This window comes from Podarcis bocagei (genome assembly GCF_964188305.1).
Source record: "Podarcis bocagei genome assembly, chromosome: 10".
Taxonomy (NCBI): domain Eukaryota; kingdom Metazoa; phylum Chordata; class Lepidosauria; order Squamata; family Lacertidae; genus Podarcis; species Podarcis bocagei.
Genome location: NC_138135.1, coordinates 31,029,295 through 31,050,745, shown reverse-complemented (window position 1 = coordinate 31,050,745; position 21,451 = coordinate 31,029,295). Strand labels below are relative to the sequence as shown.

Here is a 21,451-nt window from a genome sequence, read left to right as displayed (position 1 = left end):
TGAATGCATGCCGACTCTCTCAATCTGACCACTTAGCACAGCTGCAAACACAACATGCTATTGTTTTGGATCCCCCCACCCCCACACTGCCATGAAGGACACTCATGTTTGTATCAGCTCCAAGTTCCCTTGAAACTGGTGAGTGTTGTTTCTGAATAAAAGTACTTTTGGATTTTGGTATGAAGGGGGGGAAAAACAGAAGAAATGGAATCTGTGTACCCATACCCACCTAGCTTTACACTGGTGGTATAAATTCAACTCTCCTGACGTATCAGGGACAGCCCCCATATTTTGAGGTCCCTTTCCCTGGAAAATCCCTTCCCCTTGTCTAGTTGAAATCTTGTTTGTCTTATTTGCTAGCATTGTCAGTCTTCAAGATTCAACCACCATTCTCTAAGCATGTTGTCCCTGCACATCCCTGGTATCTCATCGCCCCCTTCCTATCATGCCTGCCCCATGGCTCAAAATTCTGCTGCCCCAGAGAGGCCAGAGTCCTGTCCAGGGGTTCAAGGATCAAGATAGTCAGAAGAACAGGGGATCTGTCCCGCAAGAAGTCACAGAGATTTCTCTGTTAGCTGAATACCACAAAGTTCTCAAGGTGACATACAACACATTCTAAGGTCATAAACTATTTTTATTTTTTTTTAGAAATCACATACAATAGAATAGAATAAAAAGTGAACACACACTAATTCCCAGCAATTAACCCACTTTCCCCAAGTACATCTGTGTGATTTTGGAAGCAGCAAACTAACAAAAGCCACCCAGGAGTGTTGAAATGTAGTCAGTGGCCACCTATTCAATCCTACTGCTACCTCGCCCTTGTGTGCAGGTGGTACCATTCTGACACCATAAGCATTGTCACTCACAGTCTAAGCATCAGAAGCAGAGGGAATGATGTTTCAAAAAAGAATTATGCTCTGGCATGCTCTATAGTTCAGTGAAACCAACAATGCTGTAAACGAGCGTTCTCTAAAAACCCATTTTTTATTAGTCTTTCTACATAAATAGATGCCTTGGTAAATGTAAGCTTGTATATAGAGTAGATGGATACCTGAGTAAAGACATTTATTTACAGGGTAGCTGGAGAAATGAATTTTAAACTCATGTTTAAATGAGCTAAAGGAAACTGTTGTAGTTACTAACCATAATATAATACTATCATGAGATTGTTAGAACCTAGAAGTGACTGACAGAACCCAGAGCATGCTTATAGTAACTTTTTTACTACAATACAATGTTATCATATAACTTACATTAACATAATAATAAAATAATAACAATCTTCTAAATCAAGAACATAGTAGCCAAAAAGCCCACAAGAAGAGAGGTGCGTGGGTACAGTCTAACTCAACACGAGGACCTGTATTTAGGAGAAACCCAAAATAACCCTCTGTGATAATGCAATGCATATTGTTAACCAAAGAAAATGTGTAGTAAAATATGGAGAAAGTCCTGCAGGACAGTTCCACATGGTTCCAGGTTGTTGTATTACACACACACACACACACACCCGTTGAGCAGCACTAACAACAAGGATCATGGTTCTGTTGCTGTTTGTGCTGCGATTCCAGCTCCCGCTGGGTCATAGACACTGTAATCATCTTGCTGAGTAACATGCAGTTTCCACGGGAAGATGTGCTTCTCAAAAGGCCAACTCCTGCCCTGCTTCACCATGAGTACAACATCCTCATCAGACAGCAGGCGGATCAGATCGCCCTCAGCATCACGGTAATTCAGGGCAATATCGTCACGTGCAAACGCTCGGCTGGAAAAAGAAAAAGACATTAATCCTATGGCTTCTTCTGATGACCCACATCCTACTGCACAAAGGTAAAGCCACTGCTCTGGCCAGTTTTGCCTATGGCCCCACCAACCCTGACCCCTGACCTCTCAGAGGCTACCAATGAATGTAGCTCTCCACCCCTGAACCACACAATCTCAGAAGGCAAGTCAGGGGGCTGCTTGTTTGAACAGAGCAAGCCATCCTAGTCCACAAGGAAAGCATACATGGCATGGGGAAGTCTGTGTTTATCCTGATGTGTTCATTTTCCATTTTTCGTTTCTTTGGGTTTCTCATTTTACTAAAGTTTAGTTACCCATATTTCCAGATCTGTTTGTGATTTTCTTTTCTAAAGTCCTCATGAAAATTCAAAAGAATTTCAGTGCAAATGTCTGCTGATGTACACGCTCTTCTATGCAATTGTGCCTAGTATACAGCAAGCCCACAACTTACACTCACCTTTCTTACACAAACACAACAATACACAGGCGATCGGAAAATAAAGAAATTGGAAAAACACCGGAAAAATCAAAATGCACAGTAGAAAAATGTCAGAAGCTGGCAATCCCATCAGCAACTGCACTAACCTTGGGAGAGTGTTTGGGTGTTGTCAGAGAGTCAGAGACTGATATAGGGCCCAGCGAGAGCACAGAGAACAAGCAGAGGTGGTCTCAGAGCAAGGGGACGTGATCTGGAAGCCGACCCCAGCTCTGAAGCTGGACTACGGCCAAGCTTACCGTCTTCAGCTGGCTACCGGTGAAACCCCACCCCCCACCCCTGTTGTGATTTCATTCCCTGAAGCAATGCCAGGCTCAGAAGAGGAAGAGGAAGACTAAGTAACACAGCCATCATTTGTTGGTAAGTGCTGTTTTTTTTCTTTGTTGGATTTTTTTTTTTTTTTTACGGGATTAAGGGCCCTTCCTGGCTATACGCATTTTTGGTGTTTGTGTGCAGTTCCTGGGAACTGAACCCTTGCATAAACTGTGAGCTTAGCATACATGTTTTTGCAAAGCAAATGTTCCAAAATGAAATTCTGATCATTCGCCACATGGGGCAGCCATACACAAAAGCAAACGTTCCTGGGTGTAGTCCTGGCAGCTCCTTCTGAGGAGACCAAGCTGGGGGCGGGAGAGGGGGGGGAGGGAGAGAGAGAGATGTGAAGGCTTTGTAGTGTGACCTGAGGGTGGCAGGGTATAAAAACAATGCCCTGTGGGTGTGGCTGATTTTAGGAATGGAAGAAGAGCCTGCTGAATCCGGCCAATGGCCCCTATAGTCCAGCATCCTGTTTTCACAGTGGCCAGCCGAAAGCCTGTGAGAAGCCTGCTAGCAAGACATGAGCGCTACAACCCTCTGCCCACATACAATTCCAAGAAGCTGGAAATCAGGGACATACTGCCTCTGACAGGGGAGGTAGAACATAGCCATTATGGTTAGCAGTCATTGAAAGCACCTCCTCCATGAATCTGTCTAAATCTTTTAAAGCCATTCCCACCCCAACCCCCAACCCCTCTCACACACACACACACTCACACACACACAAATGCAAACAAGTAGGCCAAACCAAGTTAGTTTCCATACATGTGAAAGTTTCCTGTGGTCCTCCACACAAATTTCAGCTTCATTAAAAATGGTGACATGGTTGATTCAGCTCTTAGGCTCCACCTGCATCAGCAAACTTCAACTGCAAGCAGTATTTGTCCCTGGATCATTGGTTCTGGCTGTCCTTGGACAATATACATTTTTGAAGTTGTGTGTGCTGTGCAACTGATTTGCGGCACATACCAGTACATACCGTATTTTTCGCTCTATTGGACGCAGTTTTTCCCCTCCAAAAATTGAGGGGAAATGTGTGTGCGTCCTATGGAGCGAATGCAGGCTTGTGCCATAGCCGCGTGCAGCCCCTCCTGCAGGGAGAAGTTGTGCGCAGCCTGTACGCTGCTCTTTGGGGCTGGGGGGGGGAGATTTTTTTTATTGATTTCCCCGTCTAAAAACTAGGTGCGCCCTATGTTCCGGTGCGCCCTATGGAGCGAAAAATACAGTATTTGATCCTCTCCTGATTGGTTGTAGCGCTCTCTCTCGCTCTCTCGCTCTCAAAATAGTTACATTTTATTCTTCCTTCTATTCTCATAACACTGTCGTCCATGCACTGGTAACATCCAGGCTAGATTACTGCAATGTGTTCCATGTGGTGCTGCCCATGAGACTGGTCACTGGGGAAGGATATCACCATCATGTTTATACCATGAGTCACCAGTTAGCTACTGGGCTAGGTTCAAGGTTCTGGTTTGGGTGTATAAAGCTTTGTATAGTTTGGGACCAGGATACCTGAAATAGCCTATCAGTCTTTATATACACTACAGTATTGAACACTGCACTCCCTAGGTAAGGGCCTCCCGCAGACAGCATCTTATAGGGATGTCCATTCTGCACAAAATAGGGACCAGGCCTTTAGTGTTGTGGCACCTATGCCCTTTAGATTAAAAGTTAAGATTTCCTTTGTGAAAGTAGTTGAGTAGTGCACAGGACCAAAATCAGATTAACTCACAAGCACGTGCGCAAAGCCATAGCATCCCAATAAGAGCAAAGCAGGAAGGACAAGACAATGAGCAGGAAGAAAGATCCTATGCTAAAGTTAGCACTAATGGACACACTTACCAATTTATCTGTTTAATGAGCTGCTAAATTTGGCACTAAATAAAGGAAGCGGAGTGCAAATCAGGACAGTACGTAGTATTAGGTAAGGGGACTATACGCGCTAATAGCAGTGTGAGCATACCCTACACTAGAGATTTGCACTGGAATGACAAACTAAAGACACAAATTTCCCCATTCAAAGTTCCAAAGAGAAGAGCAGCACAAACAACTTCAAGGAACAGAAGACTCCCTCCACTTGTTAAGAGCAAAAAAATAATAATGAAGGGATTCTTTCAGTTATTTTGGTTTAAGGGACCATGGAAGCAATTCAACTCCTAATACAGCAAATCTTTTCCAGATACAATTGCAGAGGTCATTTGGAATTTCAGCAAAGTGCACATAAGAGCAAATGATTTAAGTGTATTTTGCCTGAGAGAGCTCTTTCTTTCTGTGCTTTTTACCTTATTAATTCCATGAGGTCTTGGAATAGTGGGGTGCTGCTCAGGTCCTCCTCCACCGATATGTCCCTAAAAGAGAGAGGGACGAGGTCAGCTTGCAGCAGAAGTGCAAAAGAGGAAATCCAACAGGAAGGGCTTGCTTGCACTTCACTTTTTGAACTCAGTCTGTGGCCCCTTTCCAAACTGTGGCTGTTTTGCAGAAGGGATTTGATCACAGACCAGAAAAATCAAGTTGTGCATTAAAGTGGAGTTGGTGCTCTAGCAGGACAAATCCAGTTCCAAAAAGAAATCGGGCCTTTCTGCAGTAGGGAAAGTAATGGGGAAATGCACAAGAAAGTGTGGGATAACAATTGCTTAATACAACACCTTATAACCCAGACCCTCCAAGTGTCCCTATTTTCCAGGGACGTCCCTGATTTAGAAAAGCCGTCCCAGTTTCTGATTTGATCCCTGAATGTCCCACTTTTCCTTAGGATGTCCTTATTTTCATTGGAGAAATGTTGGAGGGTATGATAACCTCTCCGCAACCCAAACAGAAAGCATGCTCAACAAACAGCAGACTTTGTAAAATCTTGTGGGAAACTTTGTGCAAACAAATCGGGAGAAATGCTTAACAAGCAGGTCATCTGGAAACAACATGACATTGTATCAGTGCTTAAATGGAAAATACACAAACACCCCATGTTCCAGTAAGAAAGGCATGTGTGTGTTTAAATGGCCGGGTTCTGTGGAAACTCTGCATATAGGACTTCAGGGGTTCTTGAATATGCAAGTTCTCTCCCCAACTCAGCATAAAGATTAGCATTTTGCAACAACAACAACATTCAGAGCAATGAATCAGGTGCATTATCTAGTATCTCTAACAACTACCTTGCAAGCTATGTCAGAACTATTAATTCCCATATTGTTGGGTGGGAGGATTCAAGAGGCAGCAGTTTCCTAAAACTATCTGCTGAATTTACAGCAGAGGCAAGAGTCTCCTCTTCAACTTGGCCTTGGGCTGATTAACATCTGATACCCTTTTTAAATATGTTTGTGGGAAGCAATGGTGAGGATTATTGGTTTGTGGGGGTGTTGTTCTTGCTTTTATTATGTATTTCATGTTTTTATCTTGTATTTTCATGTTGTGAACTGCCCTGAGATGAAGGGCAGTATACAAATTTAATAAATAAAAATAAATAAAGAGTCAATCCAGGTTGCTGTAATAGCTCCCCAGAAGCAGCAATTCCAAGCCTTTCTATCCAGCCCTCAGCACTCTCCCTAAACCACACATCTTTAGACTCGTAATCTGGTGAACTGGGTTCGATTCCCCGCTCCTCCACATACAGCTGCTGGGTGACCTTGGGCCAGTCACACTTCTCTGAAGTCTCTCAGCCTCACTCACCTCACAGAGTGTTTGTTGTGGGGGAGGAAGGGAAAGGAGAATGTTAGCTGCTTTGAGACTCCTTCGGGTAGTGATAAAGTGGGATATCAAATCCAAATCCAAACATTTTCCCCAGCCACATCCCCTATCCCCAGACAATGCCCCTCCTTGAATAGTTCGCCTGGCTGAAATGTGTCACTGACCTCTGACAATGCCGTTCATTTGCCTGGATGGAGGATAGGAAGAGGTGCATGTGGAAACTATCCTAATGAATTTACATTCTTTGCTCCACCCATTTTTGCCTCTGGCCCCACCCACTATTGGTTACCCAGAACAGAAGGTGGCCCCACGTCTGAAGAAGTTTCCCCTACCTGATGCTGCTGACATTGTCATCATGATAATAGCAGCGCAGCCAGTTGATGGTATCCTCTTCCTGGGGGAGTTCTTTGATGATATCCACAAAAGCACTTGGGAAAATTCCAGTGGCATCTCGGACAGTTCCCTGAGACAAGATGGTGGGGAGAAGCAATGTCTTTAAAAAGGTGGCACGCCTCTATGGTTGTGTGAGAGCACAATGGCAAGAATTTGTTGACTATGAATGTTATGTACTGAAGTTCTCACCCTGGGCCAGCAGGGGGATACTGTAGATAGTTATGCAAATGAAGGATCAAAAGTGACGTTCAGTGATTGGATAGTTTTAGAAAGTTGTTACAGTAACAAGGTACTGGAACTCTATATAAGCAGGCTGACTGAGCCCTTCAGCTCAGTTCAATTCGGGCCTCAGAATAAAGAAGAGCTGTTTGAAGAAGCACTGTGTGATCTGATATGTTCGCCCACAACTTAACAATGGATGTGGCACAGAATCTCCTTTGATGAGTGCAGTGAAAAAGAGATCTTCTTAAGAGGGAATGAGGGGGCTGGGAAATGAGCTGCAGAAGACTAGGGCAGTAAGTAAAATGACCAAATATGGATGTGCCATTAATGACAAAAATCTGGCCAAAAAGCAACAAACTAGGCACGACAACACAGCTGTCTGGATTGTCCATTTAAAACACACACACACACTTCTGACCTGGAGTGGAATCACAAATCCATCCTCAAAATTTGGTGATGTCTTTATCTATCCAGCAATGGCAATAAAGCTAATCCACCCCCTGATTAAAAGCACACTCCAAGCTGGATAGACATTAGAAATCAAGCCAGTAATATGTGATCAGATAAGGCCTTGATATTTACCTCAAACCAGTCCTTGTTGACCCTGCTGAGCAAATAAATCAAGTCTCCCTTCTTGAAGCTCAGTTCCAGTTTAGTGGACCCAGTAAAATCAAACAGTGCCTATCGAAAGAACCAAACAAATAAAGTAACAGAACTGGAGGAATGGATTGAGTCTAGGCTCACAGAAGATAAAGATCACATCCCCATAGTTCCAATCATTGAAGGGGATGTCCAATAAATGAGACTGCAGAGTTTATTATTCTATTACACACACACACACACTTTAACTTCAACTATATTTCTCCTATCTATTAAGCTTGGTTTCCCACAATGTGAAAACCCAGCATTCTGGGTTGTTGCTCCCAAACAAACTAGGATCAAACCAGGATTGTAAACTAGAGTTTAAGGTAAGTTTATGAATCCCAAACTAGGGTGACCCATGGTATCTAAACAATATGCTCTCCTAAGCCAAAATACTTATTTGCACAAGCTGGGTAACTACTTTAACAATCTTTTTGGTATTAGAAACATAGGGCTTATCCACACCCCCGTACGCCCCACCACTCTCCCCCGAGGAAACCTGATATTTAATATTGAATCAGAAGAAATGGCAATCGGGTTTTTGGTGGATTGCTGTTTGTCCCAATTTAGTGCTGAAGAGTGGGTTTTCTGGGGGAAAGCAGCAGGGCAAAGGCAAAACTGCTTGGACCCAGACCTAGAAAACGTGGAAAACTGCTCAGACACATGCTTTCCAGGCATAGGACAAGGGAAGTGTTGATGAGCCCCTACATTCCATATCTTCAAAGAAATTCAATCTTATACACCTCTGCGACTTGCTGTATAAGGTACCCACCTCTGCCCGTGGGGCTGCCAGTCGGTCAAAGCCAGGTTCCTGGGGTGAAACGCTCTTGCTGTCACCAAGAAGAGGGAGAGCAATGTGTCATTTGGATGCATGGCCAAGAAGCTACAGGATTAAATTCCAGGCAGGTAAAAAAAGGGGGGTCTTATTTATTTGGCAGAAAGACTGGGGAGGAGATACTCACACGCGACGGGTGCGTGGGCGAAGCCTTCGCAGCCCCTGAGGTACCTGCTGACTGTCAAACTCCGACTGGTAGAAAAACAATCGGACATCTTCATCTAGCAGCAACCAGGCTGGGAAGCTAAGCAATTTCTGTGTCAAAGGAAAACAAGAGGGGGGTATATGAATATGGGGCATGACCCCTGATAAGATTCTGCTCCAGAGCAACAGGAGATCTCTCTGGGGCTGTTTACCCCCACCCCACCCATCTATAATGAATATAACGAGGGTGGCACTGTGGTCTAAACCATTGAGCCTCTTGGGCTTGCTGATCAGAAGGTTGGCGGTTCGAATCCCCACAACGGGGTGAGCTCCCGTTGCTGTGTCCCAGCTTCTGCCAACCAACAGTTCAAAAGCATGCCAGTGCAAGTAGATAAATAGGTACTGCTATGGCAGGAAGGTTTCCATGTGCTCTGGTTTCCATCATGGTGTTCCATTGCACCAGAAGCGGTTTAGTCCTGCTGTCCACATGACCCGGAAAGTTGTTTGTGGACAAGCGCCGGCTCCTTCGGCCTGAAAGTAAGACAAGCACCGCAACCCCATAGTCGCCTTTGACTGGATTTAACCATGCAGGGGTCCTTTACCTTTTTTACCTTTTGCCTTACAATGAATATGTGGGAGTGAAGTAGGATTTTGTGTATTGGCCCCACTTCTTAAACACTGATACATGTACAACATTAAGGAGAAAGAGTTCTGTGTGACTATAAAGCTGTACCTCTGGGGTGGGAACTGCAAATGCAGTCCCCTCACATAATCCCTGAACATGTGAGCGGGATGCTAGGAATCCTCTCAACTATTAGGTCAGAGTTGGGCAACTACAGGCTTCATGCTGCACATTGGGCCTAAGCGTCTGATTGGGAGGTCGGGTACTATAACCCATTCATTGCGAGTTATGGTATTTCCCCTTGATGAGAAGGCAAGCTCTTGCAGGTTTCCTTAGCCATTTCCTGATATGTTGTAGTTAAGCCAAAGTTGTCAGGTTAGCACATAACGGTTGACCTGAAATTATGTGATCTGATGATGCAAGAAATTTTTTTACCTCATATTTGCCCACATTATGTTTTAGAAAACTGTTAGCTTCATTTACATTTTTTAAAATGTTGCTGTTGTTGTTGTTATATCTACACATAGGCAAGTTATATCATCATTATTATGTGGTATATAAATCTTGTTAAATAGAAAATGAAAATTCCTCTACATGTTCATAGTGGCCCCATTGTATGTGTGGAGGAGTGATTTTAAAATCTATGAATTTGGCATGGATTCATTCCTACAAAATGGATTACTTTCTTTAGTGTCCTTTAGCGAAGCCAAATGCGGCAAGGAAAATAATAACATTCAAGCTGGTTTAGCGGTCATTCCCTTCCCTCAGCAACCTCTGGTAATTGTAGTCTAGAAGGGTGGGCAGTGATGGCCAATGAACTATTCTGAGCTCCTTCACCAAACTACAGTTCCCATGATTCTTTGGAGGAAGCTGTGATGGCAAAGTTCATATGAAACAAATGCAATTCTTTGCCTTGTTGCTTCCCCGTTTTTTTGAGCCATATTTGAATGCCGTTGGAGTGGAATAATGCTCACTCATACCCTGCATAGGTTTTGCATTCAGTTTATGATCCAATATAAAAACAACCTCATGCACCAGTGTGGACAGTTCTGCCCAGAGTTACCTTCATGTACGCATTGAGTACTGGGATTCGGCTGTCAGCAATCTCCCTCTTTGCACCAACATAAACTTTTCCTGGAAAACACCAAATTAAGAGATTCAGAAAAGAGTGAAATCCAAAGAACAATGACATTCTGATCCACACATTAGCCTGGTAGGTATAGAGCACGGCAGCTTGTATCTGAATTCATAAATAATGAATTCCTCAAACATCTCCTGACACAAGTGCCGGAAAATCCAAAGGAGGAACACATGGGAAGCATCTGAATTTACTGTTATCCAGTTACTCAGCCACTTTGAATGATTCTTTAAAATATTTATCTAAGAATGAAAGACAGGTATAGGAAAGTTCTTATGTCTTACCAGGAAGGACAGGGAGTAGACAGCAAAAGCGACTGTTTCTGCTTTCTGAACTATATCTTTCCTCTAGCTTGGCATGCAAGTTATAGAACTGGCTGTAACGGCGGAATATCATATACCTGCCTCCACCTCTTGTTTTCACCTCGATCACAAAGACCTGGGAGAGAAGAAGACACCAGTTAAAGGACACTGAGTAGCGTGACTTGGAAAACTATTGTCAAAATAGACCAGGGATGGAGAAGCTGTGACCCTCCAGATGCTGCTGGACTACAATTCCTATCATCTCCCATCACTGGCTATGTGAACTGCGGCTGATGGGAGTTGGAGTCCAACAACATCTGGAGCGCTGCAGATTCCACATCCCTGGAAAAGAACTATGGGGTGTGAATTAATTGGACCTGTAGACTGACTTAGCTTAAGCTTCTTATACCCTTAAAATAGGCAGGGGAAAGACAGGAACATACAAATATGCAAACCATCTTTCTGTGCTTGACTTTCTCAGTGGCGCTGGAGTATAAGTGGGTTTTGCACTGAATACTGAGAACATAATACAACCATTTAGGCTTCAATTCTCAGAGAACTGTAGTTTATTGTTATGTACAAATCCAGAACCAGGATTAATGTTAACTGTGGTTTAGGCTCAGATTGAAGTGGCCTTGTTTCCTCATACCATAGCTAACACAAATCATAGTTTGTCTGCTCTGCGCATAATCTCAAACCATGGTTAGCTGAAAACAGAAATGAACACTTCTTATTTCCTCTGCTTAGCTGCTCCAGAGGAGATGGGAGGGAAGAACCTCTGCTCCCAAGTTCATTCACATAACACTAAACTACGGTTTAGCATTATGTCCCAATGCATATTTAGGCAGAATCCTATGCACAATTCCCTGTGATTAAGTCCCACTGAGTATCTCAGGGGCTTACTTCTGAGTAAACATCTATGGCAGAGCAAGGAACCTGTGGCCCTCCAGATATTGTTAGACTACAACTCCTCATCAGTCCCCAGCCAGCATGGCCAATGATGGGAGTTGTAGCACAACAACATCTGGAAGGAGGCAGGTTCCCCATTCAGAATGTACAGGATTACATTATCAGGGAATTTTGCTTATGTTTGAAAGAGTCTAACAGATAAGGCTGTGTAATAACCATCAGTCATCACAGTACTGTATTGTGAAATTTAGTGCTGTGAAGCAAGTAATTTCCCATGTGAAATGTTCCTTTTGTGAAATGATACATTCTGTTTGCCCAAAAAGGAAACATTTCCTGCAGTTCCAGTTTCCCCATCAATCCCCAGATCAAAACTCATAAGAAAAGTCCTTCTCTTACGTAGTAACTGGAGAAGCCTCTCTTCTCCTCAATGTCTGCGATGTTAGCAGAAACAGGCACATCATCGGGAAGCTGGTCAAAATCACTGGAAAACAAGTGAAGAGATTACCATATCGGCCTGAATATAAACCGCCCCGGCAAATAAGCTGTATCTTTAAAATTCGGCAGCTTGGAGGAGGCTTAGGAGCCGCAGATGGGATGGGTGCCGTTGCCCCGTGCTCCCGGGCTGCTTCCTGGGGGGGGGGGACCACACCACTTTGCTGGCGTGTAAGGTCGTGGTATAATTCGCACTTTAACTTTTCATGATTGGAAATTGGGGGGGGGGGAGTGTGGCTTATATATTCGGGCCAATACGGTATTAGTGAAGACGAGGACAGCCATTATTTTGGTGGCAGTCATGATGCAAGAGACATCTACCCCACCCACCTATGAATTAAAAATCAGGGTGTATTACAAATACGAATAATACAACCCGCAGAGTTCGCAACCCGCAGCAGCGCATGCACAAAGCTTGATTTAGCGCTTCTGCACATGCGCGACCCGCCAAAACCCGGAAGTAACCTGTTCTGGTACTTCCTGGTTTCAGCAGTCCGTAACCCAAAAAAAGGCAACCGGAAGTGTCTGTAACCCGAGGTATGACTGTACATAGAATGAAAAAGCACAAACAATAGACACATTGGTATCTAAAGCCCTAAATGACTTAGTCCCCCAAAATCTAAGAACATAAGGACCCAAGAAGAGCCTGCTGGGTCAGGTCAATGACGCATCTAGCATCCTGGTCTCTTAGCGGCCACCTGTGGGAAACTCAGGAGCAGACCCAAGCATAAGAGCCCTATCCCCTCCTGCAGTTTCTAGCAACTGGTATTCAGAAGCATTGCTGCCTCCAGCCATAGAAGCAGAGCATAGCCATCATGGCTAGCTGCCATTGATAGCCTTAAACTCCATGAAAATCCTCTTTTAAAGCCATCCAAGTTGGTGTCTAGCTGAAAGGCCACCTCCATCCCTACAGGCCACATTGGGTGTCGGGGCAGGCAAACAGGCTCGTTTGGTAGTTCCACCACTCTTGGAAATGTGGGGGGGGGGGTAGTGACCTGGAAGAGGGCTTTCTCAGTGGCACTCCTAAATTGTGGAACTCCCTTGCCACAGAGGTACACCTAGCACCTCTGTTGTAGAACATTCACCATAAACTGAATAGCTTTCCCCTTTGGCAGGTAAAGCATTGTGTTTTTGCAGGACCCATCTCTCTTGTTGAATCTAGACTGCTTTGTTTTGGTTGAAATGGTTTCACTTGTTCTTATAATTGTAACTGTTATAAACAATTAAAACTGCATACTACAGTATATTGCTGTAACCTGCCCTTGGGCTTTATGGTGAAGGATGGGTAAGAAATCAGATGAATGAATGAATGAATGAATGAATGAATGAATGAATGAATGAAACAAGCAAGATATTTTGCTACCTGAGGCAAAGGACAAGATGGCAACCTGTTCCATTCCACCTAAAATAGCCAACTGAACAGCGGTGATGGAAAAAGTAAAAAGGTAAAAGTAGAGGACATGGATGACACTGTGGTCTCTTGGGCTTGCCTATCAGAAGGTTGGTGGTTCGAATCCCCACGGTGATGGGTCAGTGCTCCCTACTGCACCTGAGGACAGTAGGTTACTTTAGGGCAGAGCTTTCCAAACTGTGTGTGGTGACACATTAGTATGTCAGCTGCAGTGTGTAGGTGTGTTGCGCGAATGCTCCCCGCGCTCCTCACGGGGCTGGAAAGGGGTTAGCTTAACCTCCAGTTTGGCCCAAGCACATCTTTACCTTAACCTTATATGATATCAGGTGAAGGGCAGGTGGCGATGGTTTGGCCAAAGCAGCTTCGTGGACCAAATGAGGATGACCAAATGACTGGCCTGGTTAGGCCTGCAGGCTGAAGATTCCCCACCAGTGAGTTGAAGAATTGAAACAGTTTATAATTTAAAACTAGAGGGGCCAGCTGCAAAAGGGGACAGGGCTCTCACTCCTCAAATAGTTGTGTAGAAGAAGGAATTTTACCAGGTATTCCTTGCAAAAGGAGTCCTGCCCTCTTTTGCATCTAAGACCAGAGCCACCTTAGTATTTGCTCAGGTCTTGTAGGACTCTCTCCCGCAAAAGGCAGAGGGCCTTCTCGGTAGTGGCACCCTCCCTGTGGAACACCCTACCACCAGATTTCAAAGAGAACAACAACTACCAGACTTTTAGAAGACATCTGAAGGCAGCCCTGTTTAGGGAAGCTTTTAATGTTTGATGTATTACAGTATTTTAATATTTTTTTGGAAGCCGCCCAGAGTGGCTGGGGAAGCCCAGCCAGATGGGCGGGGTATAAATAATAAATTATTATTATTATTATTATTATTATTATTATTATTATTATTATTATTATTAAAAGAAGCTCACCAGTCTTTGACATTGTTATGTTTTCTAGAGGCAGATCCAAACATTGGATCAAGTAGACAAACTTTCCAGAGAGCTGTTCAAATGAGAGTGGCCAAATGAGAAGAGGACTGTAGGCTCCTGCATTTCCAACAGTCTTGTACCTGGGTAGGCAAACTAAGGCCTGGGTGCCAGATCTGGCTCAATCGCCTTCTAAATCCGGCCCGCGGACGGTCTGGGAATCAGCATGTTTTTACATGAATAGAATGTGTGCTTTTACTTAAAATGCATCTCTGGGTTATTTGTGGGGCATAGGAATTCGTTCATTCTCTCCCCCCCCCAAATATATATATATATAGTCTGGGCCCCCACAAGGTCTGAGGGACAGTGGACCGGCCCTCTGCTAAAAAAGTTTGCTGACCCCTGGTCTTACAGAAGAGGATTGCTTGACAATCTTTTCTTCCAGTGGAGGCTGCCTCACTGAAGCTAATGGGGCAGTGCCCCACCAACCTCAGTCTGTCCTCAGTCACCCTCCACCTGCCTGCCTGCCTTCTTACTTACATCCAGTCCACTGGGTGGCCCTGGCAGCTTCCCCCTCTTTGCAGAACTCATCAGGGAGGAGGATAGAAGCAAAACCAGGATTAATGGCCTCTGCCTGTCATTGGCTCTGGCTCCACCTACTGCTGGGCTGCCTGCCTTCTGTGCTACCAGTTCCAATGGGTGCCCACCATCACTGCCCTCTTCTACACAACTATTAAAGGTGTGAGAGCCCCCTGTCCCCCTTTGCTCCTGACATTTTCTTTCAAGCAAAAGCTAGAGTATCCAGGAGAAAGTGTCTGAGGGACTCACCTCTCGCCTCGCAGCTGTTGAGACATTCCTACAGTTCCTTGTCAGCACGAGAGCCAAAGGGATTAATGGTCCTTCAGCTTCTCCACACCTCAGACAGCTCAGGCAAGGCAAACTCAGCACCCTGCCTTGGCCTAAAATGTGCACTGCAAACTCTCTACGAGGCTTCAGAGACCTCCGAATACTTCTCTGTTTTCAGAAGAGTCTGCCTTTTATCGGCCTTCCCCTCCCTCGTCCAATTTGAGGAAGTGCAACTGAAAGAATGGGGCTTTTGAAACAGAGAGAAGAGTTGTGCATATGCCTGTGTCAAAAATGCTTGACCCTATTTTAAAACACACACATGCACAAGTAAGGCCAAACTGCAATAGAAGCCAGTTTCCCACCCAAGTAAATATTGACACCTGAACAAAGCTGTGAGATTTGGGCTCTGGAGCATTTAAAAGGCAGCAACCCACCCAACCCCCTTTTTGAAGAACCCACTTGCACAAATGTAAAATGACTCAGTCAGGATGTGCCAGGCAGAGAATACACTCAGGGTGAAATGAGGACAGATGATGTTAAACACATTTTTGCATTTAAGAGGAGTTAAATTGGCAGGAAAGGGTTAATTCCTCCCCTCCATGCCTATTCTGATCCTATTGATTATCAGCCCCCTCCTCCTGTCCCTCTGATGCTGTTTTGGTTTTTGAAACCTGCATGTTAAATGCAAAGGTGTTTAAAGTGAAAATGAGAGCATATTCGCTCGTCAGAAACACTGCTCAGAAAAATGATGGCTTTTGAGTTTCTCCAGGGTGCAGCACACTTTCTACGGGCCACCTGCCCATCTGCAGGCCCTTCTTGTATGTAAAGTGGCCTTAAAATGTGGTGCTGCCACTTAGAGTGGTGGGAGGGGAACCTTGGAGCTCATATCTGCAAAGAGGGGACACATATTTTCAGAGAGGGGACAGAGAGTCTCCACTGAGGGCCAGATTCCTTTCAATGAGCCTTCCAGGGCTCACATGCCAATATTGGAGGGCACTAGAGGCAAAGGGGACAAAGCCGCTGTTATGTATTGAAGTTCTCACCCTGGCCACCAGGAGTATTGTGTATGTAGTTTTCACTCAGTTCCACGTCAGTTATTTTAGGCGGGAAACCCTGGGTTGTTGTTGCTACATTGTTGACAGCCGGCTGCCTATAAAAGCAGGCCGGCTGAGCTGTTTGCTGTTCAGTTCTGTCCAGCTTACAAATAAAGAGCTGCTCTGGAGAAATTGCTGTGTCGTCTGCTATGTTCGCCCACAACTTAACAGCCGAAAATGTAAATTTTCCTTGTCAGTCGCACCAACAGTGATGCAACCGCCATTTGGGGCCCACCAAGCTTGAATACGGCGGGAAAGGTGTCCCATTTGAAATCCGAACAGGACAGGGGCCACTTTTGTGCAAAAACAGGACAATCCCGTTTTTCTAGGGACAGGTGGCAACCCTAATGACCAAACAAGGCAGAGGGGTGAGGAGAAATCAGTATTAAACAAAACACAATCATAGAATAAAATTCACGATTCCTAAAGAACAGAAATAAAGTTAACAAATAATAATAAAAAAACATTCCAGGTGCTGGTTTTGTTGCACTCCAGGGAACCACAGCAGTCTGCCTTCCCAGAATTTCCAGAGAAGGATTGACTGTTCAACCACTCTAGGAATTGCAGCCTTGCAATAGGGGTGTCCTAACAATTCTTAGCAACCTTAACAAGTTACAGGTCCCAGGATTCTTTGGGCAGGGGAGCCATGGGCTGCTTAAAAGTGGCATGATATTGCTTTAAATGTGTAGCACAGATGAGGCCTTTGTTTCTCAAGCAATGCTGACTGTGTCCAGTCCTCATGTAACCCAAGAAGGCAGACTCAGCACCACCTTTCCTTTCTCTGGGGTGTCTGTTAACAGAACTTTCTAACCACAGTCCTTGTGCTTCCTTCTCAGAAAACCCGAGGGACATGAGAGGCCAGATCACCATGCACAAAAGCTAGATCCGGCCTGTTGGTTCATGAGGGAAAGGGGAAGAGAGATTATTTTTACACATGGCATGTAAAGCATTTGAGGAAGCCACATGCTCTGGGCCTGCATACATGAATGTCGTTAATTAGGGAGAGATGAAAGAAAGAGAGAGGCACCCCTACATCTACTGTGTGTATAACCCTGAGGTCAAAACAAACAAATTCTGTTAGATTGCATATCCATATTTCAGCTAAGATAGGGTTTATGTTTCATCTAGAGATGTAGGAAATTCAAAAATGCAGAGCCAGTTTGGTGTAGTGGTTAGAGTATAGGACTAGGACCTGGGATGCAGCAGATCTATATATTTGCAATAGTAATTTTAATTAAATTAAGGTATTTATATTTCAAAAATTTGCTGAACCACAGAACGGTGTTGGTGTGTTTCCTATGTTACCCTTCAAACATTTCACACTCTTAAAAGTGGTTTAACAGAAGTTTAAGATTTGATGAAATGTACTGCTTCAATTTTCTTCCCACCAACCCCCATGACTTCAACTGTCTTTAAATTTTACATCTCTGGTGGGGGCAACGTTGCATTACATCTCCAGCTCTAAATTCATCTGGCAGTGCTTAGCAATATGATTCTCCATCACTTTATTTTTCTGGTTAAAAAAAAAAAAGGAAATCTCCCAACAGAGGTGAATTCAGGAGAGGACATGAGCATTGTTCCTGAGACAGCACAGATATATAGCAGAAATAATATCACGCATATCCACTGTCAGATTTTATACATAGTTTTGTCACAAAGTATTTATTTCTGAATCAGATCAGCAGTTCTTAAGATCTATTTGAAATTCCTGTGTGTTCTGGTTTCACCTTAAACCAGTGCAAGGTTTCACATCCACAAGAGCCAAGTTGCCAGTGCAGCCCTGTGCATAGCTGCTCAAAAGTAAATCCTATTGAATTCAGAGACACTTGAATCCGGTGTGCAGGATAACAATCCCAGATAAGGTACCATATCTATTCAAGGGGGGGAAAGGTAAGGATTATGAAACACCAGGTGATTTTTGTAATGCAAAGTCATGTCTCCTCGAGGTACCCTTCTCCAGCTTTTCAAGTATTTTCTCTTTGTCCAGGGAATGCTATAAAAGGGGCGCTAAATAAATTCTTCAGTATTCGCTGTGCCCTCTCCACAGGTTAATTGCTTGCCTTTTTGAGCTGTGGGTTTAAGCCTATTTAAAGAACCAGCTCTGTGCTTTTGCCTCGGCGCAGGTTAACAAGGGCACATACAGATATTAATTGTTTTGAGCCTTAGAAACAGCATCTTTCTCTGGATCTCCCACACACTTCAAAGTTCTTTTGTCACACTGACTTTTACATTGTGGGATTTGCCATGGTTTCCCAGCCTCTTAAGATCGCGAGCGCGTTTTATTTCTCTTGCACACCTGAACCCCAGCCGTCTTCTGATGAGGGCAGAGCAGCATTGTATCCTCACAAGAACAGGGTGATGTAGGTTAGATCAGGATGAGTGCTGATGGCTTGACTGTGGCAATGCACTGAAATTCACAGCCCAAAGAGGACTGGAGCCTGAAGGTTTATGCAGAACCCCAACACTAGCCGTGCCTTTTCTTTGCAATACAGACCATACAATATACTAATGTTTTATAGTACAGTGATTAAAAATAAAATGTGAGCTGGAGGTTCCCTGTTTAAGGGGGGGTTTGCATACCCTTTGGGGTGTCTGGATGTGACATGGCCCCATAACCCACCAGCAATCCAGACACAGAGCCAGAGGCTGTAGAGCTTAAGGAGCCAGATCAAGTTCAAGGCTCTCAGCCAACCAGTGGAGACCAGGAAACCAGTGGGCCTGAGGTTGCTGGACAGGAGCAACCACTTGGTCCTGTAGGGCCAGAATGTGGATTCCCACTGGCACCAACAGCATCGGGAAGGAGGCTACAGAACAGAGGAGGAGGAGGAAGAGGAGTGCCTATCTTCAGGCCAGAGGGTTGGCCTCTGATGTTCTCCACCAGGGGGTAGAGGCTGGAGGAGGGAGTCTGGGGACTAGGACTTTAAAGGCCTCCTTCTGCTCTCAACCTCTGACTGGAGCCAATTGCTTACTTGGAGCTCTCCGGGGTCCTGCAGCTTTTGACGAGCCCCACACTTCCTCTGGCATTGGACCAGGACAAGACAAGGGAGCTGGACAAGGTCTGCTGCACACAGTCCACAAATCTCCTTTCAAGGTTTTCCCCTCTCTGAGCACCAGATTGAGCTGCTCTGGAGGAACAGATTAATGGATGTTGCATTTGAGCTGCTTGGCTGCTCTTCAGAGACATTGTTGAAGAATGAGATGCCACGAAACACCATCAGCATATTCCTGAGCAGCACTAAAAGCCTAGGCTAGAGCACCTATCGTCAGACAAATGTCTTCCTTTTGAAAGGAACTTGGAGGCCAGGGCTAGCCCTGCCATTTTGTCAGAGGGAGGTGGCAGCTTCAGGCAGCAGATGCTGCAGGACATGGAGTGGTGGCGAGGTGTTGAGCTGTGTGTGAAATGCCTGTCCTGTGCTCAAAAAGCCACTGATAAGAACAGAAGAAGCCCCCTGCTGGATCAGGCCAATGTCCCATCTAGTCCAGAATCCTGATCTCACAGTCAGAGGCACAGTCACAGGCAGCCACAGAGTGTGGTCCTGTTTTCCAGGGCTCAAGTAAGATTCAGCCACCATCTTCTCTTTTGTTTCAGGCAGCAAAATGCCTCTGGACTGAACCTGCTGGAGACACTGTAAAACAACAACAACAGCAACATTTTACTGCCTGAGTCTCAGGGACTGGACAGATAGAAGGAATAGTGGAGACCACCACCACCCCCAGCCTGAAGCTTCCAGAGAAAAGCAAGAAAGTATAGATTTACCACAGTGGTTTGCAGGAGGTCACAGCTCAGAGGTAGATGAGGGGCAAAGCTGGGAAATAATGGGAGAAGAGGAGGGGGAAGCCGAGCTGGAGCAGCTGGCTGACTTGCTATCACCAGAAAACATTCCAGACCCACCCCCCCTTGTCCCAGAACCCGGCAAGCATTGAAAGTGGGAGAGCAAAGAGCTCAGAGACAAATGGCCCTAAGCAGCCACCATAAGGTGGGTGGTGCTGTTGATGATTGAGGAGGGAAGCGGGGTGGGGATTACTCGGAGCAATGCCATTACTCCAAGAGGTTGCATTTCTAAGCCTCTCTCTGTGAATATTGAATAAAAGACATTGGTAAGAACCTTCCTTGTCTATCTATTCCAGGAAGCCTACCGAAGGGGGATCGGATTCCCTGATGCCTGACACTGAGGAAGAACAGCAAATGGTACCCCACACTCACCCATCTATCCAAGTCAAGGTGCATGGTGCCCAAGGCCAGATAAGTTATCTTGGCAGCTGAGACAGCAGATTCTACAAGCATCCCCTCCCTGGCTGTAAAAAAAAAAGATAACAAGAAATTATTTGGGAATGGCCATAACTCAGAGGCTGAGCTTCTGTTTTGCATGCAGAAGATCACAGGTTCAATTCCTCATATCTCCAGGTGGGGCTGAGAGAGCCCCCTGCCTTAAACACTGGAGAGCTGCTGCCAGTCAGTGCAGACAATGCTGGTGTATGTATAAGGCAGCTTCATGTGTTCCTAATTAAAGAACTAACTCATAATATATAGTTTACTGCCCCTTTGTGACACCCCAAATCAGCTGGCTGTCTCACTCTGCCAGCTGGTAGATCCAGCCCTTACAGATGTGTAAAGAAAAAGAAAGAAGGGAAGAGCCCTGTTAGGAGCTCATAGGGCCTCTTTTAGTGTTGCAGTGATGATGGAGAATAACCCTGGACCTCACATGTCAGTAATGGTGAAAAGTACAAAGGGTGCAGAGAGAAGGAAGAGGAAATCATCTGAACCATTAAGCCCCAGGCTTCTCAGACTGCAATCTTGTGCACACTTCCATGGGAGTAAACCCAATTGGACACAGTGGGACTTACACATGTGTAGATGTGCATAGGATTGTACTGCATGGATATTGAACAAGAGACCTGGTATCTGCCAGCACCAAGGTGTGCCAGCGACTGTTAGAGTTACTTGTCATGAATACCAAACACGCTTCTCTTTTCAGATAAGCAAGATTCCTGCTGGCATTTATCTTGCAGAAGGTAAGGATGGGCAAATCTGTCAGTTTCAGTTTCTTCCATTTTCTCATATTGTTCAACCCTCAGCTCTTTGCATTTCCACTTTTTTTTAAAAAAGTCCTCAAGAAAATTAATCAGCATTTTAGTGCCATTTTCTCCTAAAATACACACTCGCTTGCATTTCCCCCCCTGATATGCAAATTTGTGCAAATCAATGT

At 44.9% G+C, this 21,451-nt stretch overlaps 1 protein-coding gene across 1 annotated transcript; it reads right to left on the bottom strand.

Annotated features, from left to right (window-relative positions):
• Window positions 1-1,207: 1,207 nt before the first annotated feature.
• On the bottom strand, window positions 1,208-15,329 carry NCF4 (neutrophil cytosolic factor 4). The gene is made up of 10 exons (XM_081211137.1): window positions 15,133-15,329; window positions 11,881-11,965; window positions 10,558-10,711; window positions 10,199-10,269; window positions 8,497-8,624; window positions 8,307-8,364; window positions 7,475-7,573; window positions 6,610-6,740; window positions 4,879-4,944; window positions 1,208-1,768 (listed from the first exon to the last, which is right to left on the bottom strand). Exons 1-10 carry the CDS (start codon window positions 15,156-15,158, stop codon window positions 1,540-1,542), a joined length of 1,047 nt encoding a protein of 348 aa, XP_081067263.1. The 5' UTR covers window positions 15,159-15,329; the 3' UTR covers window positions 1,208-1,539.
• Between the last annotated feature and the right edge of the window lie 6,122 nt (window positions 15,330-21,451).

Excerpts from the sequence above, each read along its gene's own strand:
- NCF4 (XM_081211137.1), bottom strand. The coding sequence starts at position 15,158 with ATGTCTCAACAGCTGCGAGGCGAGAG. Across the intron at positions 10,270-10,557 it reads TCTACTCCCTGTCCTTCCTG|GAAAAGTTTATGTTGGTGCA; the intron begins GTAAGACATAAG and ends GGTGTTTTCCAG. Across the intron at positions 8,625-10,198 it reads TACTCAATGCGTACATGAAG|AAATTGCTTAGCTTCCCAGC; the intron begins GTAACTCTGGGC and ends CCTTTGACACAG.